The sequence below is a fragment of the Elgaria multicarinata genome, chromosome 13 (assembly GCF_023053635.1).
Source record: "Elgaria multicarinata webbii isolate HBS135686 ecotype San Diego chromosome 13, rElgMul1.1.pri, whole genome shotgun sequence".
Lineage (NCBI taxonomy): Eukaryota > Metazoa > Chordata > Lepidosauria > Squamata > Anguidae > Elgaria > Elgaria multicarinata.
Genome location: NC_086183.1, coordinates 8,439,384 through 8,455,050, shown reverse-complemented (window position 1 = coordinate 8,455,050; position 15,667 = coordinate 8,439,384). Strand labels below are relative to the sequence as shown.

The following is a 15,667-nucleotide window of genomic DNA, read 5'->3' as shown; positions in this document are numbered from 1 at the left end:
TGGACTTGAGGCCATTTCTTGAGATGCGGTTTTTGTGAACCACCCAGAGAGCTCCGGCTATTGGGCGGTATAGAAATGTAATACATAAATAAATAAATCTAGTGGTTTCAAGCCTCCATAAATGTGCAGTTCTCTGCTTAGTTGAATGTGTGGAGCTTGGAAGCAGGGACAGCAGAAGACATTCCAACCACCACCCCACCACCACTGCTGATGTTGTTTCTCAGGCATTTGACAGCATATGATAAGGTTTTAACTGGACCTGGGATTTGTTAATTGTTGAGTGTTTTAAATGGTTTGGTAAATGATTTTAATATTCTAAGAACATAAGAAGAGCCCTGATGCTGCATCAGACCAAAGGTCCATCTAGTCCAGCACTCTGCTCACACAGTAGCCAACCAGCTGTCAGCCAGGGAACCACAAGCAGGCAATGGTGCAACACCACTCTCCCACCCATGTTCCCCAACAACTAGTGGTTGCACTTAGCCATCAGGACTTGTGGCTGTTTATAGGCTTCTCCTCCAGGAATTTATCCAACCCCCTTTTAAAGCCATCCAAATTGGTGGCCATCATCACATCTTGTGGTACCAAATTGGTGGACTTCACCATACCTTGTGGTATCATGTTGTACTTTTAAGGTTAGACTCTTTTTGTAAACCACCCAGAAAGTTTTGGCTATTGAACAATATAGAAATAATAACAACAACAACAACAACAACAACAATAATAAGTAGTAGTAGTAGTAAGCAAGCAAGCTTACAGGTAACACAGAGCTCTTCTGATTTTGTATCTCCTGTCATTAAGCTCCAACAAAGCAATACCTGTTTATAGGATTTCTTCCCAATAAGAGCTCCTGGAAGTTCAAAAGATTTCTTACTCTTGGAAGTCAAAGAAGGAGCAGACCTGTATGTGTGGATGTATTAACCTTCTGCCATATTATCTCCCTGTATTCTCTCTCTCTAAGCACTTTTCTCCCAGCTTTTCTGGCTATTGGAATGGAAGTTCTCCTGAGGAGAAAAACACTTAGGAAGGAAAAACTGCAGGGAGTTTAAACTGAAGGTGTGTTTGTGTGTGTGTGGAAGGATCAAAGCTCATGCCCATGTGCTGCTTTTGCCCTAAATATAGGAACACACACCCCTTTCTATGTGATTGGGCAGTTCTGAGTCTAAACATATTTATTATTTATTTGCATTTTTATCCCACCTTTCTTCTTCCAAGAAACCCAAGGCGGCGTACATAATCCTCCTCTCCGTTTTATCCTCACAACAACCCTGTGAGGTGGGTTGGGCTGAGAGTCTGTCACTGGCCTAAAGTCACCCAATGGGCTTCCATGGCCAAATGAGAACTTGAACCCCGATCACCTGACTCCCAGTCCAACACTTCAGTCACTACACCACACTAGCTCTAGTACATATATAGGTACTACCAACTCAGGACTCTGCCATCTCATTGTGTTGCATGTGTAGACCAGGCCTTAATAACCATTGCAACAGCTTGGTAAAGTAGGCCAATATTAATCTCATTCCCATACTGGGGATAGAGGGGAGGGGGCGGTGTGACTCGTGGCTTGCCTAAGGCCATCTAGGGAATTGATGACCAAGGTGGATTTTTAACTGGGTCCTTGCTCAAATCACACTGTTTCATGCGGATTCAAGTCCATGCAGTTTCTGCCCTCCTGTGCATTCTGGAAGCAGAAGGATGCGTTCGGCTGGCACAGCTCGTCTCCCTTTCTGGGCCTGTCAGGGATCTTCTTGCGTCACTCCCATCAAGCCGGGTGTAACTGGTGATATGATAAGGGTGGTCAGCTGGCCAGGCTGAATTGGGAAAAGGGGAGGAGAGACAGAATAGCTAGCTGCTGCATTTTGGACTTCTGCCTGGGCTCCCAGTGTCTTTTAGCTTGCACGGCGTATAGGCATTGGTTACTCTACCCTCCACTGGATCAACCTCTCGACACCAAGGTAGGGATCAAAAAGCAGCTTCTGTTTTGAACCGGCTTGTGAAAGGCGCCAGCTGCCCTTTCCAACTTTAATATTTGCAGACTGGTTTCCAGGTCACTTGAGCTGTTAAAAGCCAAGGCACAGACCAAACTAAACAAGTCCTACTTATAAAAGGGTCACTGGTTGTGAGCGACTAGAAATGCCAGCTGGTTTCTAGTTCATGACTTCGTCCAGCAAGGCACTTCTTCCAGTTTGAAGCAAAAGTATCACTTCGCCCACTCGGTATTGCTTAATGCGGATTACTTGTGCCTTAACTGTTAAGAGATCTTGAGTCCCTTGCTTCATAATTCAAAATGTATGGGTGGGCCATGGGGATTTCTACCTCCCCGGTCCCCCAAAAATAAGTACACTGCACAAGATGGGTTAACCCACCCCTGATCTATCCTACCTCGGGGGGGGGGGGTGTCAATGGAAGGAAGTTGTTCAGAACAACTAAGATATTTATGTCCAGTACATGTTACTTGTTATTTTGTAAAGCATGGACAGAATAAAGATCTGGTCTGCATTAAATTCTGGTATTGATAGGGAATTATACTATCTGAAATGTTAGATGGGCTGGGTCCAGACTAACAGCACAAGGTGATACATAGCTACCCTGAATTCAGTAACTGGTAAGTTTGCAATCATATACCTGCTTACCTGGAAATGAGCTCCACTGAAATTCAGTGGGATTTGCTTTTGAGTAGACCTATACAGGATTGGAGCCTTTATTGGTCACACTTATCTGTCCCATTGAAATAAATGAAACTTAAGTCAATCATGATGCAATTTTCCAAAAGGATTTCGGTGGGACCCGTGTGCCACTGCATTAGTCTGGGGGTCTTGCCCTCTCCTATTCTGGAGTAAAATGTCAGTGTGCATGTTTTCAGAATGGGAGATGCTCAGTTTGGTTTTGTAATTCTTTGGGCCCAAACTTGAACAGGGATTTGGAAAAGAGGTGGAGTGCATAGGAAGTAGGGCTGGGAACTTTGTTCCATAAAAGCATTTCATCTTAAGCACAAATCAGTGTGTATCTCTACAGGAACGCCAACTGTACAATGGTTGAATTTATGTCAGGCAGGGCCCAATAGGTTAGCCCACACTCAAGCTCATAGTTTTAATGATATATTATTATATAATATCAATAATATCAAACGTCCCCGACCTGGTGCCCTTCAGATGTGTTGGACTACAACTCCCATAATCACCAGCCAGCGTAGCCATTTTTCTTTGAAGGACAACCCACACCTCTATGAGCCTGCCTAAGCATGAAAATCAGCACCAGAGGCCCTAATCGCTAACCCTCTGGCAAGAGCCATTAGTCTGGTGGGTACTTGGGATAGGGCCTTCTCAGTGTTGGCCCCACACCATTGGAACTCCCTCTCTAGGAAGATAAGTCCTAGCTTAACACCACCACCACCACCTCCACCCACACACACCTGAAGACACATATATTCCAATTTACATTAGCTTCTTAAAACATCATTTACTGCGTTTAATTTACTGCATGTGTGTTTAATTGTAATGGTACGTTTGTGTTTTATAATATTGTAAGCTGTCTTGTGAGGGCAACACACCCTGAAAGGCAGCTTAAACATCTTTTAAGGGTGCAACCCAATGCATGTTTAGGCAGGAAAAAAAAGTCCTACAACTCCCAATATGGCTAACTGGGGCATGCTGAGAGTTGTCGGACATTTTTCTGTCTAAACATACATTATAGCACTTCCCAAAGTTTTGTAACCTGGAGCACAGGTTTTTTTTTTTTTTTTTGGCTTCTGTTGGAGGCACACTTCTCTGTCTCGCTCTCTCTGTCACATGAACAGTATTTATTGCAAGAACTTAAAGAGAGCTTTGCTGGATCAAATCAAAGGCCCTTCAAGTCCATCATCCAGCTTCCTACAGCAGCCAACAAGATAACCCTTCTCCCAATGGGGAACCCTCTGCCATCCCGTCCCACCCCCCCACCCCCCGCAGTAACTGTTGCTCAATCAGAGGTGGTAGACTGTTTCTGGACATGGAGGTTCCATTTACCTAGCTAAGTGTTGGGATCTTTCCTCCACCATGAACTTAAATTAAGCCTTTTATATATATATATATAAAAAAAATCTGAAGAATCCTGCTAGGCCAAGCCAAAGTCCAACTTTCCCCAATCTGGTGCCCTCCAGATGTTTGGGACTACAGCTTCCCGCAATTCTGAGCACTGGCCATTCTGGCTGGGGTGATGGGATTTGAAGTCCAAAACATCTGGAGGGCACCAGGTTAGGGAATGTTAGTCTAGTGCAGCATTCTGCTTCCTACAGAAGCTTCCAGAGGGGTGTGATCATAGGCTATGTCATGGAATCCCAACTCGCCCTTTAGCATCACAATTTAGAGGAATGATGCTGCCCCCACACTAGGCAGGAAGTGGAGGGGGGCAGGCAAGAATTGTTGCTGCCCAGGGCTACCCTGCTGCACAGGCATGGAGTGGTAGAGGTGTACGAGCGTAAGAAGAGCCCCGCTGGGTCAGACCAAGGGTCCATCTAGTCCAGCATTCTATTCACACAGGAAATCCACAAGCAGGACACGTTGGCTTAGGCTGCAGTCTTGGGCACACTTACCTGGAAGTAATTCCCATTGGACTCAACGGAACTTACTTCAGAGGAGACAGGGATGGGATTTCAATATGTCTCTTTCAAGGCATGGTGCATTCCTTTGCACACCTTACTCCCAGTTAAGTGTGTGTAGAATTGCACCTTCGGGTCTTTCTTGCAGCATGGTTTTAAGAGTCACAGCATTGAAATGGTAATTTATTTACTGATTGAAATAAGATTTAAATATAAATTATAGGACACTTTTTGGCCCCATGCTGGGCTCCAAAAGCAGCCTCCAAGCATAATAATGCAATACAATCAATTTTTAAAACAAACAAACCACTAAAGGCACAATCCTATACATGGTCAGGGAAAAAAATCCTAAACTTCCCATGCTGGCTGAGGGAATGCTGGAAATTGTAGGATTTTGGGGTGGGTGGGTTCCTAAACATGCATAAAATTGTGCTCTAACATGCTAGAAGAACAACAGCATCATGAATAAAAACTCAGAACAGCCACTGTGAAAAGCACTTCTAGGTAATTTTAACCATCTTCTTGAAGGCTTGGGGGGAAGGGCTTAAACCAGCCTCCCAATAGGGGGATGGATTCCTGAGCCCAGGTGCCACCACTGAGAAAGCCCTGACCCACGTACTCACCCGTTGCACTTCAGATGGAGATGGAACATGCAGCAGAGCCCCTGCCCCCCAGAAGGTCTTAACAGGCAAGCAGTCTTTCTGATACCCCAGTGCAGCTTAAATAGCAGTGGGGTAAAATACTCAGAATAACGAGCTTTTGGCAGCTGCAGCATTCTTGAACCTGATGCAGTTTCCAAACAGTCTCCAAACGCAGCCCCATGAAAAGCAGCAGTCCACCCTGGATGTATCCAAAGCATGCATGATAGCGGCCACATCTGCCTCTTCCAGGGAGGGATGCAGCTGGCACACCACCAAAAGCTGCGCAGGCTCCTGGACACAGCTGCAACCTGTCCTTCCAGGAGCAGGGCTGGGGCCAGAAGCACTGATCTTTCAGAGGGAGTGCCACTCACCCCATAGCACACACACCTGCTAATGTCTGCGGATCAAGCTGCTGTTAAAGGCACAGCTACAGGGGGTGGTAAAATAAGTTGGCAACCTTAGCCTGGCATGAACGGTATCGTGATGATCCTGCTTCTTGTCCTTTGCCTCATGCTCGTCTTGTTCTAAGAACTGCTGATTGCTTAACCCTCCAGAAATGTGATCTCTATGCCCAGCTTGGAGGGTTGCAAGACAGAGGCACTTGGCTATTTCTGGCCTGTCACAAACAGGTTTGTCACCCAGCGGCTCAGGTCTCCCCCTCCTTCCATCCCTCCCCCCATGCAGCAAAGGGAAGGTGGACAGAAACAGCTGAGGAACAGCTGGGGCCTCCCATTAGGGATATGTCTGCAGGCAGAGGGTCAGGATCCATAGGCATGCTTAGTTGGGTGCAGTGCGTGCAGGAACTCCACATGTAGCAGACCATGATGGGCCCACCATAGCCTGAGGTTGGGGGTGCTGCTGCTGAAAGGAATTATTATTACAGACTATTCAGCCTTTTCTCTGTTTGCATGGGGGTACTCAAGAAGATCAGTTCTTCCACACGTCCCCTTTTACAGACACAGTCCTTGAAGGCCTACCAAGGAGTTCATCCCCTATTTGAAGATGTCCTCTGTTTGACCAGCTGTCCTGTCCAAATCTGGTATAAAAATAAAGACCCATAAGAAGCATTGTCCATTAACACCTGAACAGGCAGGTACACAGGTGGTCACCTGGTCTGCTCTATGGTGAGATGGGACTGTATGTTGATTTAAATTATAATTATTTCTAAAGTTGTATCTATTCAGATAAATGACCATGTGCAAATTTTATTTATTAATTTATTAAAAACATTTGTATCCCACCCTATATCACAAGGATCTCAAGGCGGCATACAGGTAAAATCATACAAACAATATAAGACAATAAATATACCCACAGCTAAAAACAAATTAAACAATTAATAAGTTACCTTACAGGTTGTCATAAGGATTACTAAGATAATGACAACAACAACAACAGTTTATTTCGGTCAATAGACCATTCCAGCAAATAAAATTTTTACATACAAGCAAACTGAACATACTATTAACTATTAGCTATTAAAAGTCAGGCGATCATAGAAGATCTAAAAGAAATGGCCAGGTTCAAAAACTTGGCCACTTGCTCAGTGGTTGATTTGTCTATATTACAAAGTAAAAGAGACGTTAAGAATTCAGTTGGGTGACCAGGTTAAAATTGTAAAATAGGGTTTAGAAGATCATTTCTAGCCCCTAGATAAAATCTGCAAAACAGTAAAACATGAGATACAGTTTCCACTTCACTATTGTTGCAGGGGCAGCATCTGTTGAGCACTGGAATTTTATTAAATCTGCCCTCCAAAAGTTTGGAGGGAAGAACATTAAGTCTGGCTAATGAGAATGCTCTCCTGTATTTAGGAATAGACAACCAGCGTAGATAAGGCATCCCATCTTTACAAAAGGAGGCTGGTAGTCCTAAGGACAGGGGGGAGCATGGGCCCCGTGCAGCACTCTGAAGGACTTGCATATCTATATCAAACAGTCTCTGTTTCACTACTGATTTGGCACTAGCTAAATCCCTTGATAGTAGCTTTTGGGGGGGGAAGGCCTACTGACTTGATTTTACTAGTCATGGCCTTTGCCCAAGGGGATTCAAAATGGTCTAACAGAATCTTACTAAGATAATGTTACATTTAAAGTCCTGCATAGGCTTCAAAGGAAAGGAAAGGAACCTCTCGTGCAAGCACTGAGTCATAACTGACTCTTGGAGGGACGCCAGCTTTCGCTGATGTTTTCTTGGCAGGCCTTACAGCGGGGTGGTTTGCCGTTGCCTTCCCTGGCTGTGATTACCTTTCCCCCAGCTAACTGGGTACTCATTTTACCAACCTCAGGAGGATGGAAGGCTGAGTCGACCTGAGCCGGCTGCCTGAAACCAGCTTCCACTGGGATCGAACTCAGGCTGTGGGGAGAGTTTCGGCTGCAGAAACTGCTGCTTTACTGCTCTGCGCCACATGAGGCTCTTATGGGCTTCAAAACCATTCGCTTAAACAAAATGAAAGGTTTGCTGTTGATGCTGGCTTAAGTCCAGATCCAAATACTATCACAGGTGATGGTAGATATTTCCAGAGATTTCAATGGGCTCTAACTTTTTGCTTCAGCCGTTTTATGGAGGATGATTCTTATTTTCTGACCACCTGGACCCATACAAGCTTGCCCATGCATTGTGAGCAATATCTCGGCCTTCTTTGCAGGCCCATCATTAAGAGGTGTTAGACTGGTGTGTTCTAGGTGCTGGGTCTTCTCAGTTGTGGCCCTGCATTTGTGGAATTAACTCCCCCTGCCCATAAGAGTCGTGCAGCTCCATCATTATCAGATTTTTAAACAATCAACCCCTTGAACATGAATCCCTCCCTGGAGAAGGCAGGTTGCTATCATGCATGCTTGGGATACATCCAGGATGGACTGCTGCTGTGCATGGTGCTGCCTTTGGAGACTGTTTGGAAACTGCAGCAGGTTCAGGGTGCTCCTGCTGCTGACAAAAGCTCATTGAAGATTTTAAACATTTCAATCTGCAGTTTATTAATTGGTGTCCTTGGCATAGTACTCAATGTTAGTCCTACTTAGAGTAGACCCATTGAAATGAATGGGACTTAAGTCCCATTCATTTTAATGGGTCTACTCTAAGTAGGACTAACATGGGATACTATCCCTGATTTAAGTTTTTAGTACTGTTCGTTTTAAATAGTAATAGTAATTTATTAAGGCTTAGGCCATAGGCTATTCGCATACAGAATACATACACTATGAAGAAACAACAATATGAAAGTACTACATATAATCACAAACAGTTCATACATAATAAAAGAATAAAATTCAATACAATTAAAAGCATAATTTGAATATAAAATTTGTAGTTAAATAAGAGCATCTCCAGCACAGTCAACTGCAATCTCAGTAATAAATCTTGCCTGAATTTTAAAGGTTTTGTGGATACATTTTAAGAATGGTCATGGTATATTTGTATTACTATATTAGTAATTACTATATTAGTTTTATTTATTGTTTGCACACCACACACAGCCTTGTAATACCTACAGTATTCCTTGACAAAGTCTCTCCCGTCTTAATATGTCCTTACAGGCAATACTTTGCCCCCATGGCACCCAAGAAAAAGACGCCAAAGAAGAGCAAGCTGGTGAAAGTAGAGCCTTCTGTGATTACCACCACAGTAGAGGACCCTTCCTTTGACATTGACCATCACCACCAGCTGGACAGCTTGCTTGAAAATGGTTCGGATGGATTTCTCTGCACTGCCACGGAAGTCACCAATCCGAGCCACGGAACCAGCATTCTGGAGGAGATGAGGCGTATGCACCAGGAGCATTTCCTTTGTGACCTCACCATTGCCACCAAAACCAAACCCTTTAGTGTCCACAAGCTGGTTATGTCTTCATGCAGTGAGTATTTCAGAAACCTGCTGAAAAGAAATCCCAACCTCCAACAAGTGGACCTCAAAGATGTCTCCTCCTTGGGCCTGGCCACCATCATTTCCTATGCCTACACAGGAAAGTTGAGTCTCTCTCTGTATACCATTGGGAGCACCATTTCCACAGCCAGCCATCTGCAGATGTATGCTCTGCTCAACATGTGCAGCAACTTCCTCATCCAAGAGATGAACGTGGAAAACTGGATGTATATTGCCAACTTGGCAGACACATACAATCTCAACCAGACGAAAGATGCGGCCAGGAAATTCATCCGGGAACACTTCCTCGAGTTCTCTAGTACTGAACAGTTCATGAAACTCACCTTCGATCAGCTCAACGAACTGTTAATGGATGACAACCTTCAGTTCCCCAGTGAGGTGGTGGTCTTCCAGATTGCCATGAAATGGCTAGAGTTTGACCCCAAGCGAATCAAGCACGCCGCTGACCTCCTGAACAATGTTCGATTTGGCACCATCCCAGCTCAAGACTTAATCAACTACATCCAACCTGTGCCATGTATGATGCAGAACCCGGAATGTCACAGGCTTCTGGTAGACGCCATGAATTACCACTTGCTTCCTTATCAGCAAAATGATCTCCAGTCCAGAAGGACCAAGATCCGAGGAAGCCATAAAGTCTTGCTCACGGTTGGTGGGCGCCCATGTACGACCGAGAAAGCTCTTAGCAAAGACGTAAGCTACAGAGATCAAGAAGGAACCTGGAATAAGCTGACAGAGATGCCAGCCAAATGCTTTAACCAATGTGTTGTGGTAATGGATGGATTTCTCTATGTGGCAGGAGGAGAAGATCAAAACGATGCCCGGAACCAAGCAAAACATGCAATTAACAATCTGTGCAGGTAATGGGAATACAAAACAAGACTTTAAGGACAGGTATTTAGGGAAGATATTAAATATATAAACATATGAAATCTGCAATATGTGTAGTCAGACCATTGGCCTGTCTATTTATGATATTTGTATACCGCCTTTAAGTGTGTGTGTGGGAACCCAAGGTGGTTTCCAACACTTCATACGCACAGCATAAAACATCTGAGCTCCTCCAATTAGTGCAGAGTCCAGGATAACTTCTCAAACTGTCCACTTGGTTTTTCAGGGGAAGTGCACTCCATCTACAACCACTTGTAAACCTCCATCCAGAATAGTCTCTTCCCTGGTGTACAGCACCTCTACCTCATCTAGATTAAGCCCTGGACTGCCTATTCTGATGGGCAGTGGCTGTACAGAGGCATTCCCCAAATTAGTGTCCTCCAGATCTTTTGGACTACAACTCCCATTGACCATCCCTCTCTCATAATGCTAGAACACAGTGGGGTCATCCCATAAAGCTGATTGGTGGGAAATACAGGACAGATAAATGGAAGGACTTCTTCACACAGCACATAGTTAAACTATGGAATTCGTTACCACAAGATGTAGTAATGGCCACCAATTTGGCTGGAATTAAAAGGGGATTGGACAAATTCATGGAGGAGAAAGATATCAGTGGGTACTAGTCCTGATGGATATATGCTACCTCCAATATCAGAGGTGTATATGTATGCCAGTTGCTGGGGAAGATGGGCAGGAGGGTGTTGTTGCACTCATGTCCTGCTTGTGGATTTCTCATGGGTAGCTGGTTGACCACTGTGAACAGAATGGTGGACTAGATGTATCCTTGGTCTGATCCACCATGGCTGTTCTTATTAAGATAGCAGGTTGGGGGAATGCTGCTATACAAGGTGTCCAAGCTGGGCTCTTTTCAAGGCCTGTTACCTGAATTCCTTGAACTGGATATGCTGGGGACTGAGACAAGGGCATTTTACATGGAGGACATGTGCTCTCCCAAACCATTCCTGCTCTGAACTCCTTGAAATGTGAAGCTGCCTTATGCATAGAGGCTTCCTTCCTCAACCTGGTGCCCTGTAGAAGGGTTCTAGTTCCCACTTGGCCCTGGAAACCCATGGGGTGACTTTGGGCCAGTCACAGACTCTCAGCCCACCTCACATAAAATGGAGGATTATGTACGCCGCCTTGGGTTCCGGGGGATGGGGGCGGGCAGAATATAAATGCAATAATAAATAAAATAATCAATCATATGCTGCCAAATGCCTGAGAGAAGAGAAAGATTTCAACCTGCCACTGTAAAGAACAATGTAGGCGCCAGGCAGGCCTCATCAGAGAGACCATTCCATAATGGGGGGGGGGGGGGACACCACTGAGAAGGCCCTTGTTGCCTACTACCAACTATTACTGACCTACTGCTCTACTAATCTGACCAGCACTGGCTTTCTAGGGTCTCAGGCAAAGGGTTTTTTAATGGACTGAATCTGAGAGCTTGCTTCTCACGTACAGGCACTCTCTTACTGACTTAGGAACTTTCCCAAGTAAAGCGGACAGCATCAGAAGGCAATCTGGTTGCGGGGTAGGGGTCCACAAAACAGCAGTCTAGGGGAGAAGGATTGGATCGATGGGGTCCATACTAAATATATTTAGGAGCAAAGCAACTGAAAACAGAAGCCAACATCCAAAGGCACAGCTCAGTTTTAGGGCAACAAGCTGTCATGGACTGGAGGAAACAAAGGACTTGGAAAGGTGAGATGGATAGGTGAAGGCACTTCTTTCTAGAATGGATCTCCTCCCTTTCCTAAGGCTGGTTACAAAAGCATGCATCATTTTTTGTGAGAGACGCACATATTAAGAGCCAGTTTTCTGAGCCCAAAATTAAGAATACAAAAAGGGCACGTCAGATGGATTTCAAGGCAGGGGCTCTTCTTCAGGGGCAATGATTAAAGAAACCTTTGCAGCAACCATTACAGATAGCTTCTTTGTCTAATCCAACCTTCCCCAATCTGGTGCCCTTCCGGGAATGATGGGAGTTGTGGTCGAACACACTTGGAGGCCACCAAGTCAGAGAGGGCTGGTTTAACTTGTGCCCTAGCAAGAAGTGACTTCCCCCAAATACATCAGGCTCAAGAAAACACACCTTTAAGGTTTGTTCTTTCTCCTACTTCAACATCATTCCCTTCCAGCTAAGCAGCACAGGGGGAAACTCCATGCTTCATCCAAGCCTCACAATATAGTTAAATCCTCAAATTCTCTTCTCTTCTCCCAGGCATTTAACAGCATATGCTCAGTTTCTTAACTGACCCCAGAATAGTTGTTTTAAATGGATATTGTCTGTTTTTGTTTGTATTTTATGCTTTTTTATGGTTTTAAATTTTGTCTATTTCTTTTTAATGTTCACTGTTTTTAACTTTTGTAAACCGCCCAGAAAGCTTCGGATGTGGGGCGGGATATAAATGTAAATTAATAATAGTAATGACAACTGTGTTTCCCCTGCAGGTACGACCCCCGTTTCAGCACTTGGCTGCACCTGGCCAGCATGTCGCACCGAAGAACTCACTTCAGCCTCAGTGCCTTCGACGGGCACCTCTATGCCGTCGGGGGACGTAACCCTAAGGGGACGCTGGTCTCTCTTGAATGCTACGTCCCTTCCACCAATAGCTGGCAAGCCAAAGCCAACATGGAGCTGCCACGCTGCTGCCACGCCAGCGTGGTCATTGGGGGCAAGATTCTGGTGACGGGCGGCTATGTGAACAACGCCTACTCCCGTACTGTTTGCAGCTATGACCCTGCCACAGATTCTTGGCGAGACTGCGCGTGGCTGAGCAGTCCTCGGGGCTGGCACTGTGCCGCCACCTTAGGGGATCGCGCCTATGTCATGGGGGGCAGCCAGCTGGGCCCCCGAGGGGAGCGAGTGGACGTCGTCTCCGTGGAGTGCTATAATCCTTCCACAAACCAGTGGAGCTACATGGCCCCCCTGCCCATCGGCTTGAGCATGGCTGGGGTGGCCACCCTCAGTGGCCAAATCCTGCTGGTGGGCGGTTGGAACGAAAGTGGAAAGAAATACCAGAAGAGTATCCAGGCCTACAACCCCGACCTGAATGACTGGACTGAGGAAGGGGAACTTTCTGAAGGCACCGTGGGGGTGTCGTGCTGCACTATCGCCCTCCCACACTCCAGCACCAGGGAGTCGAGGGCTAGCTCTGTCGCCTCAGGAACCGTCAGCATTTGAGGGTGGGAGGATGGCTGGGTGGAACAGAAGAAAGCATTCATAAGTTGCCTCAGGTGGTGTGTTATGGTGGGTCATGAGAATGGTGAAGTACATTAAAAAAAACACCTCAATTTACCTTGGTTTTGCCAACTTCAAGGAGATAAAGCATTCTAGTTGTATATAATTAGCACTTTTCCATGACAACTTTACCTCACAGAAGATGTTCACAGGCCTTACCACAGCATCTTCTGCTTCATGGGAACTACTAACGGTTGAACATGTGCAGAGGTGTTTACTTCATAGGATAGTTGAGTTGGAAGGGGCCTATAAGGCCATCAAATCCAACCCCCTGCTCAATGTAGGAATGAACATCAAAGCATCCCTGACAGATGGCTGTCCAGCTGCCTCTTGAATGCCTCTAGTGTGGGAGAGCCCACAACCTCCCTAGGTCATTGGTTTCACTGTTGTACTGCTCTAACAGTCAGGAAGCTTTTCCCGATGGCCAGCCGGAATCTGGCTTCCTGTAACTTGAGCCCATTATTCCGTGTCCTGCACATGGGGATAATCGAGAAGAGATCCTGGCCCTTTCAAATATTTGAAGAGCACTATCAAGTCTCCCTTCTCTTTTTGAGGCCAAAAATACCCAATTCTTTCAGTCTCTTCTTGTAGGGCTTTGTTTCCAGACCCCAATCACCCTTTACTTTAATCAAACATCTGACTCACTTCATGTCTGGTCCTTCATACAGACCCCCAGTGTCCTCAGGCTGAAATAGCCCCCAGCCTCCACACCCAAACATTGCCACCAGTTTTGAAGGATGTTTGTGACCTTCAATGCCTACCTTGAATGAATAATTTTATTGGAATATAGGGTTCCTCAGGTTTAAATTAAATAGAAGGTACATTGTAGAGTTTTGTTGTGTTACCTGTATGGAGATGTGAAACTCTAAAATAAGTGACAGTAAGTTCACATGGAAAGGCAAGCCATTGGGAATCCTGTCTTACTGTGTACGCATCCCATTCACTCCTTCTTACTTCCTCTATGTAGTGTGAAGAGCTAAACAAACCAGAACTCAGTTCTTGGCTTGCTGCACCCTTTATATACCAGGACTGTAAACCAGGTTTCGTTCTTGGTTTGTGAATCCTAGTTTAGTTGCAAGCAACAAGACAGGATCCCCACGTTTGGATGACACACTAAACCAGCCTTCCCAACCTAGTGCTCTCCAGATCTTTGGAACTATAACTTTCACCAATCCCAACTACTGGCTATACTGACTAGGGTTGATGGGAGTTGCAGTCCATAACTTTGGTGAGCACCAAATTGGGGACAGCTGCTCATACTATCGGGAGGATCCCAGCAGGAATAAACAGGCTACAGGATGAACATCACATGTTCTGTAGACCAGTAATACTTTGAGATGGGAAACAATTTCAAATATGGAATATAATATGATTGCAGGAACTTATTTAGCACTGTGTAGCTTTGCATGCTTTTTAAGCTCATTTGTCCTTCAGGACTGAGTGCATTAATTTGTGTAAAGTTCAAGAATAAAATAGGAATTAACAATAATATTGCATTAAAAGTGCAATAATACATTACACAGGAAAAAATATCCGACAAAAACAACATAAGATAAACAAGCCAAATGCGTTTCAACACGAAGTCTTCGTCAGTGGCCAATGCAGGCTGCTGTATGCTCCCTGGAAGTTTAATTGGGCTGACTTTACAGTTCCCACAGTTGTGTGGTAGAAGGTGTCACTCCCATTTGAAAATAGTACAGGGCCTCAGCCTTTTCCAAAACCACCTGGGTCAGTGTCTTTATATAAATGGACTTTTTTGTTTAGCATCATCTGGTTGTTCGTTAAGGATTTCACCTTTCCTTGCGCTTATCATAAAATTCTCCATTGCTATGTTCTTCCATGGCTCTCCAAGCCCTTACTGACTTCACTATGTATACTGGCAGAATAGTTTCTTCTTAGAAAGTAGAATTGCTTTATCTGTGTTGGATTAAACCAGGCTTTAATGTCTTGCTGTTGGACTAAACCAGGGCGTGGACATATTCCTTGACGTTATTCACACTGTAATACAAGGGGTGGTGGGTCACCTGCCCTCCCCACCCCATCCTGGTTGCCTGCCCCTGATCATTTTAGGGGATACGGGTGCTATCAAGGCCCTTTATAAAACAAAACATTCAGGACAACATACAATGTTCTCATTAGTGACAGTGGTACTGTGGGCAATGCTAATTGCCATTTTCTTAGTGCGCACATCAATGTCAGTGCCCTGGCTAAAACACAGACTAGGAATAATGCCACCTGGCATCATAACTTAAGGGAAATTAGTAGAATCAAATCAGCAAGGGACCAGAGATGTACCATATGCCAGAGGAACTAGCAGGGGAAAGCCAAGTAATTACTGGTTTATTAATTAAGTCTGCAGAGACTCTCCAAGGAGCCTCAGGAACAGACTAGATCTTATTTTCCATGTCATTGGGACATGGCAAATCTTAACGT

General features: G+C 45.1%; 2 protein-coding genes across 2 annotated transcripts in view; one reads left to right on the top strand and one right to left on the bottom strand.

Annotated features, from left to right (window-relative positions):
- The window catches only part of PPT1 (palmitoyl-protein thioesterase 1), a 276,709-nt gene that overhangs the window by 31,151 nt on the left and 229,891 nt on the right, over positions 1-15,667 (bottom strand). The gene's annotated exons all lie outside the window — the stretch shown is intronic.
- LOC134407763 (kelch-like protein 31) lies at positions 1,841-13,702 on the top strand. The gene is made up of 3 exons (XM_063139702.1): positions 1,841-1,955; positions 8,754-9,959; positions 12,445-13,702. Exons 2-3 carry the CDS (start codon positions 8,770-8,772, stop codon positions 13,175-13,177), a joined length of 1,923 nt encoding a protein of 640 aa, XP_062995772.1. The 5' UTR covers positions 1,841-1,955; positions 8,754-8,769; the 3' UTR covers positions 13,178-13,702.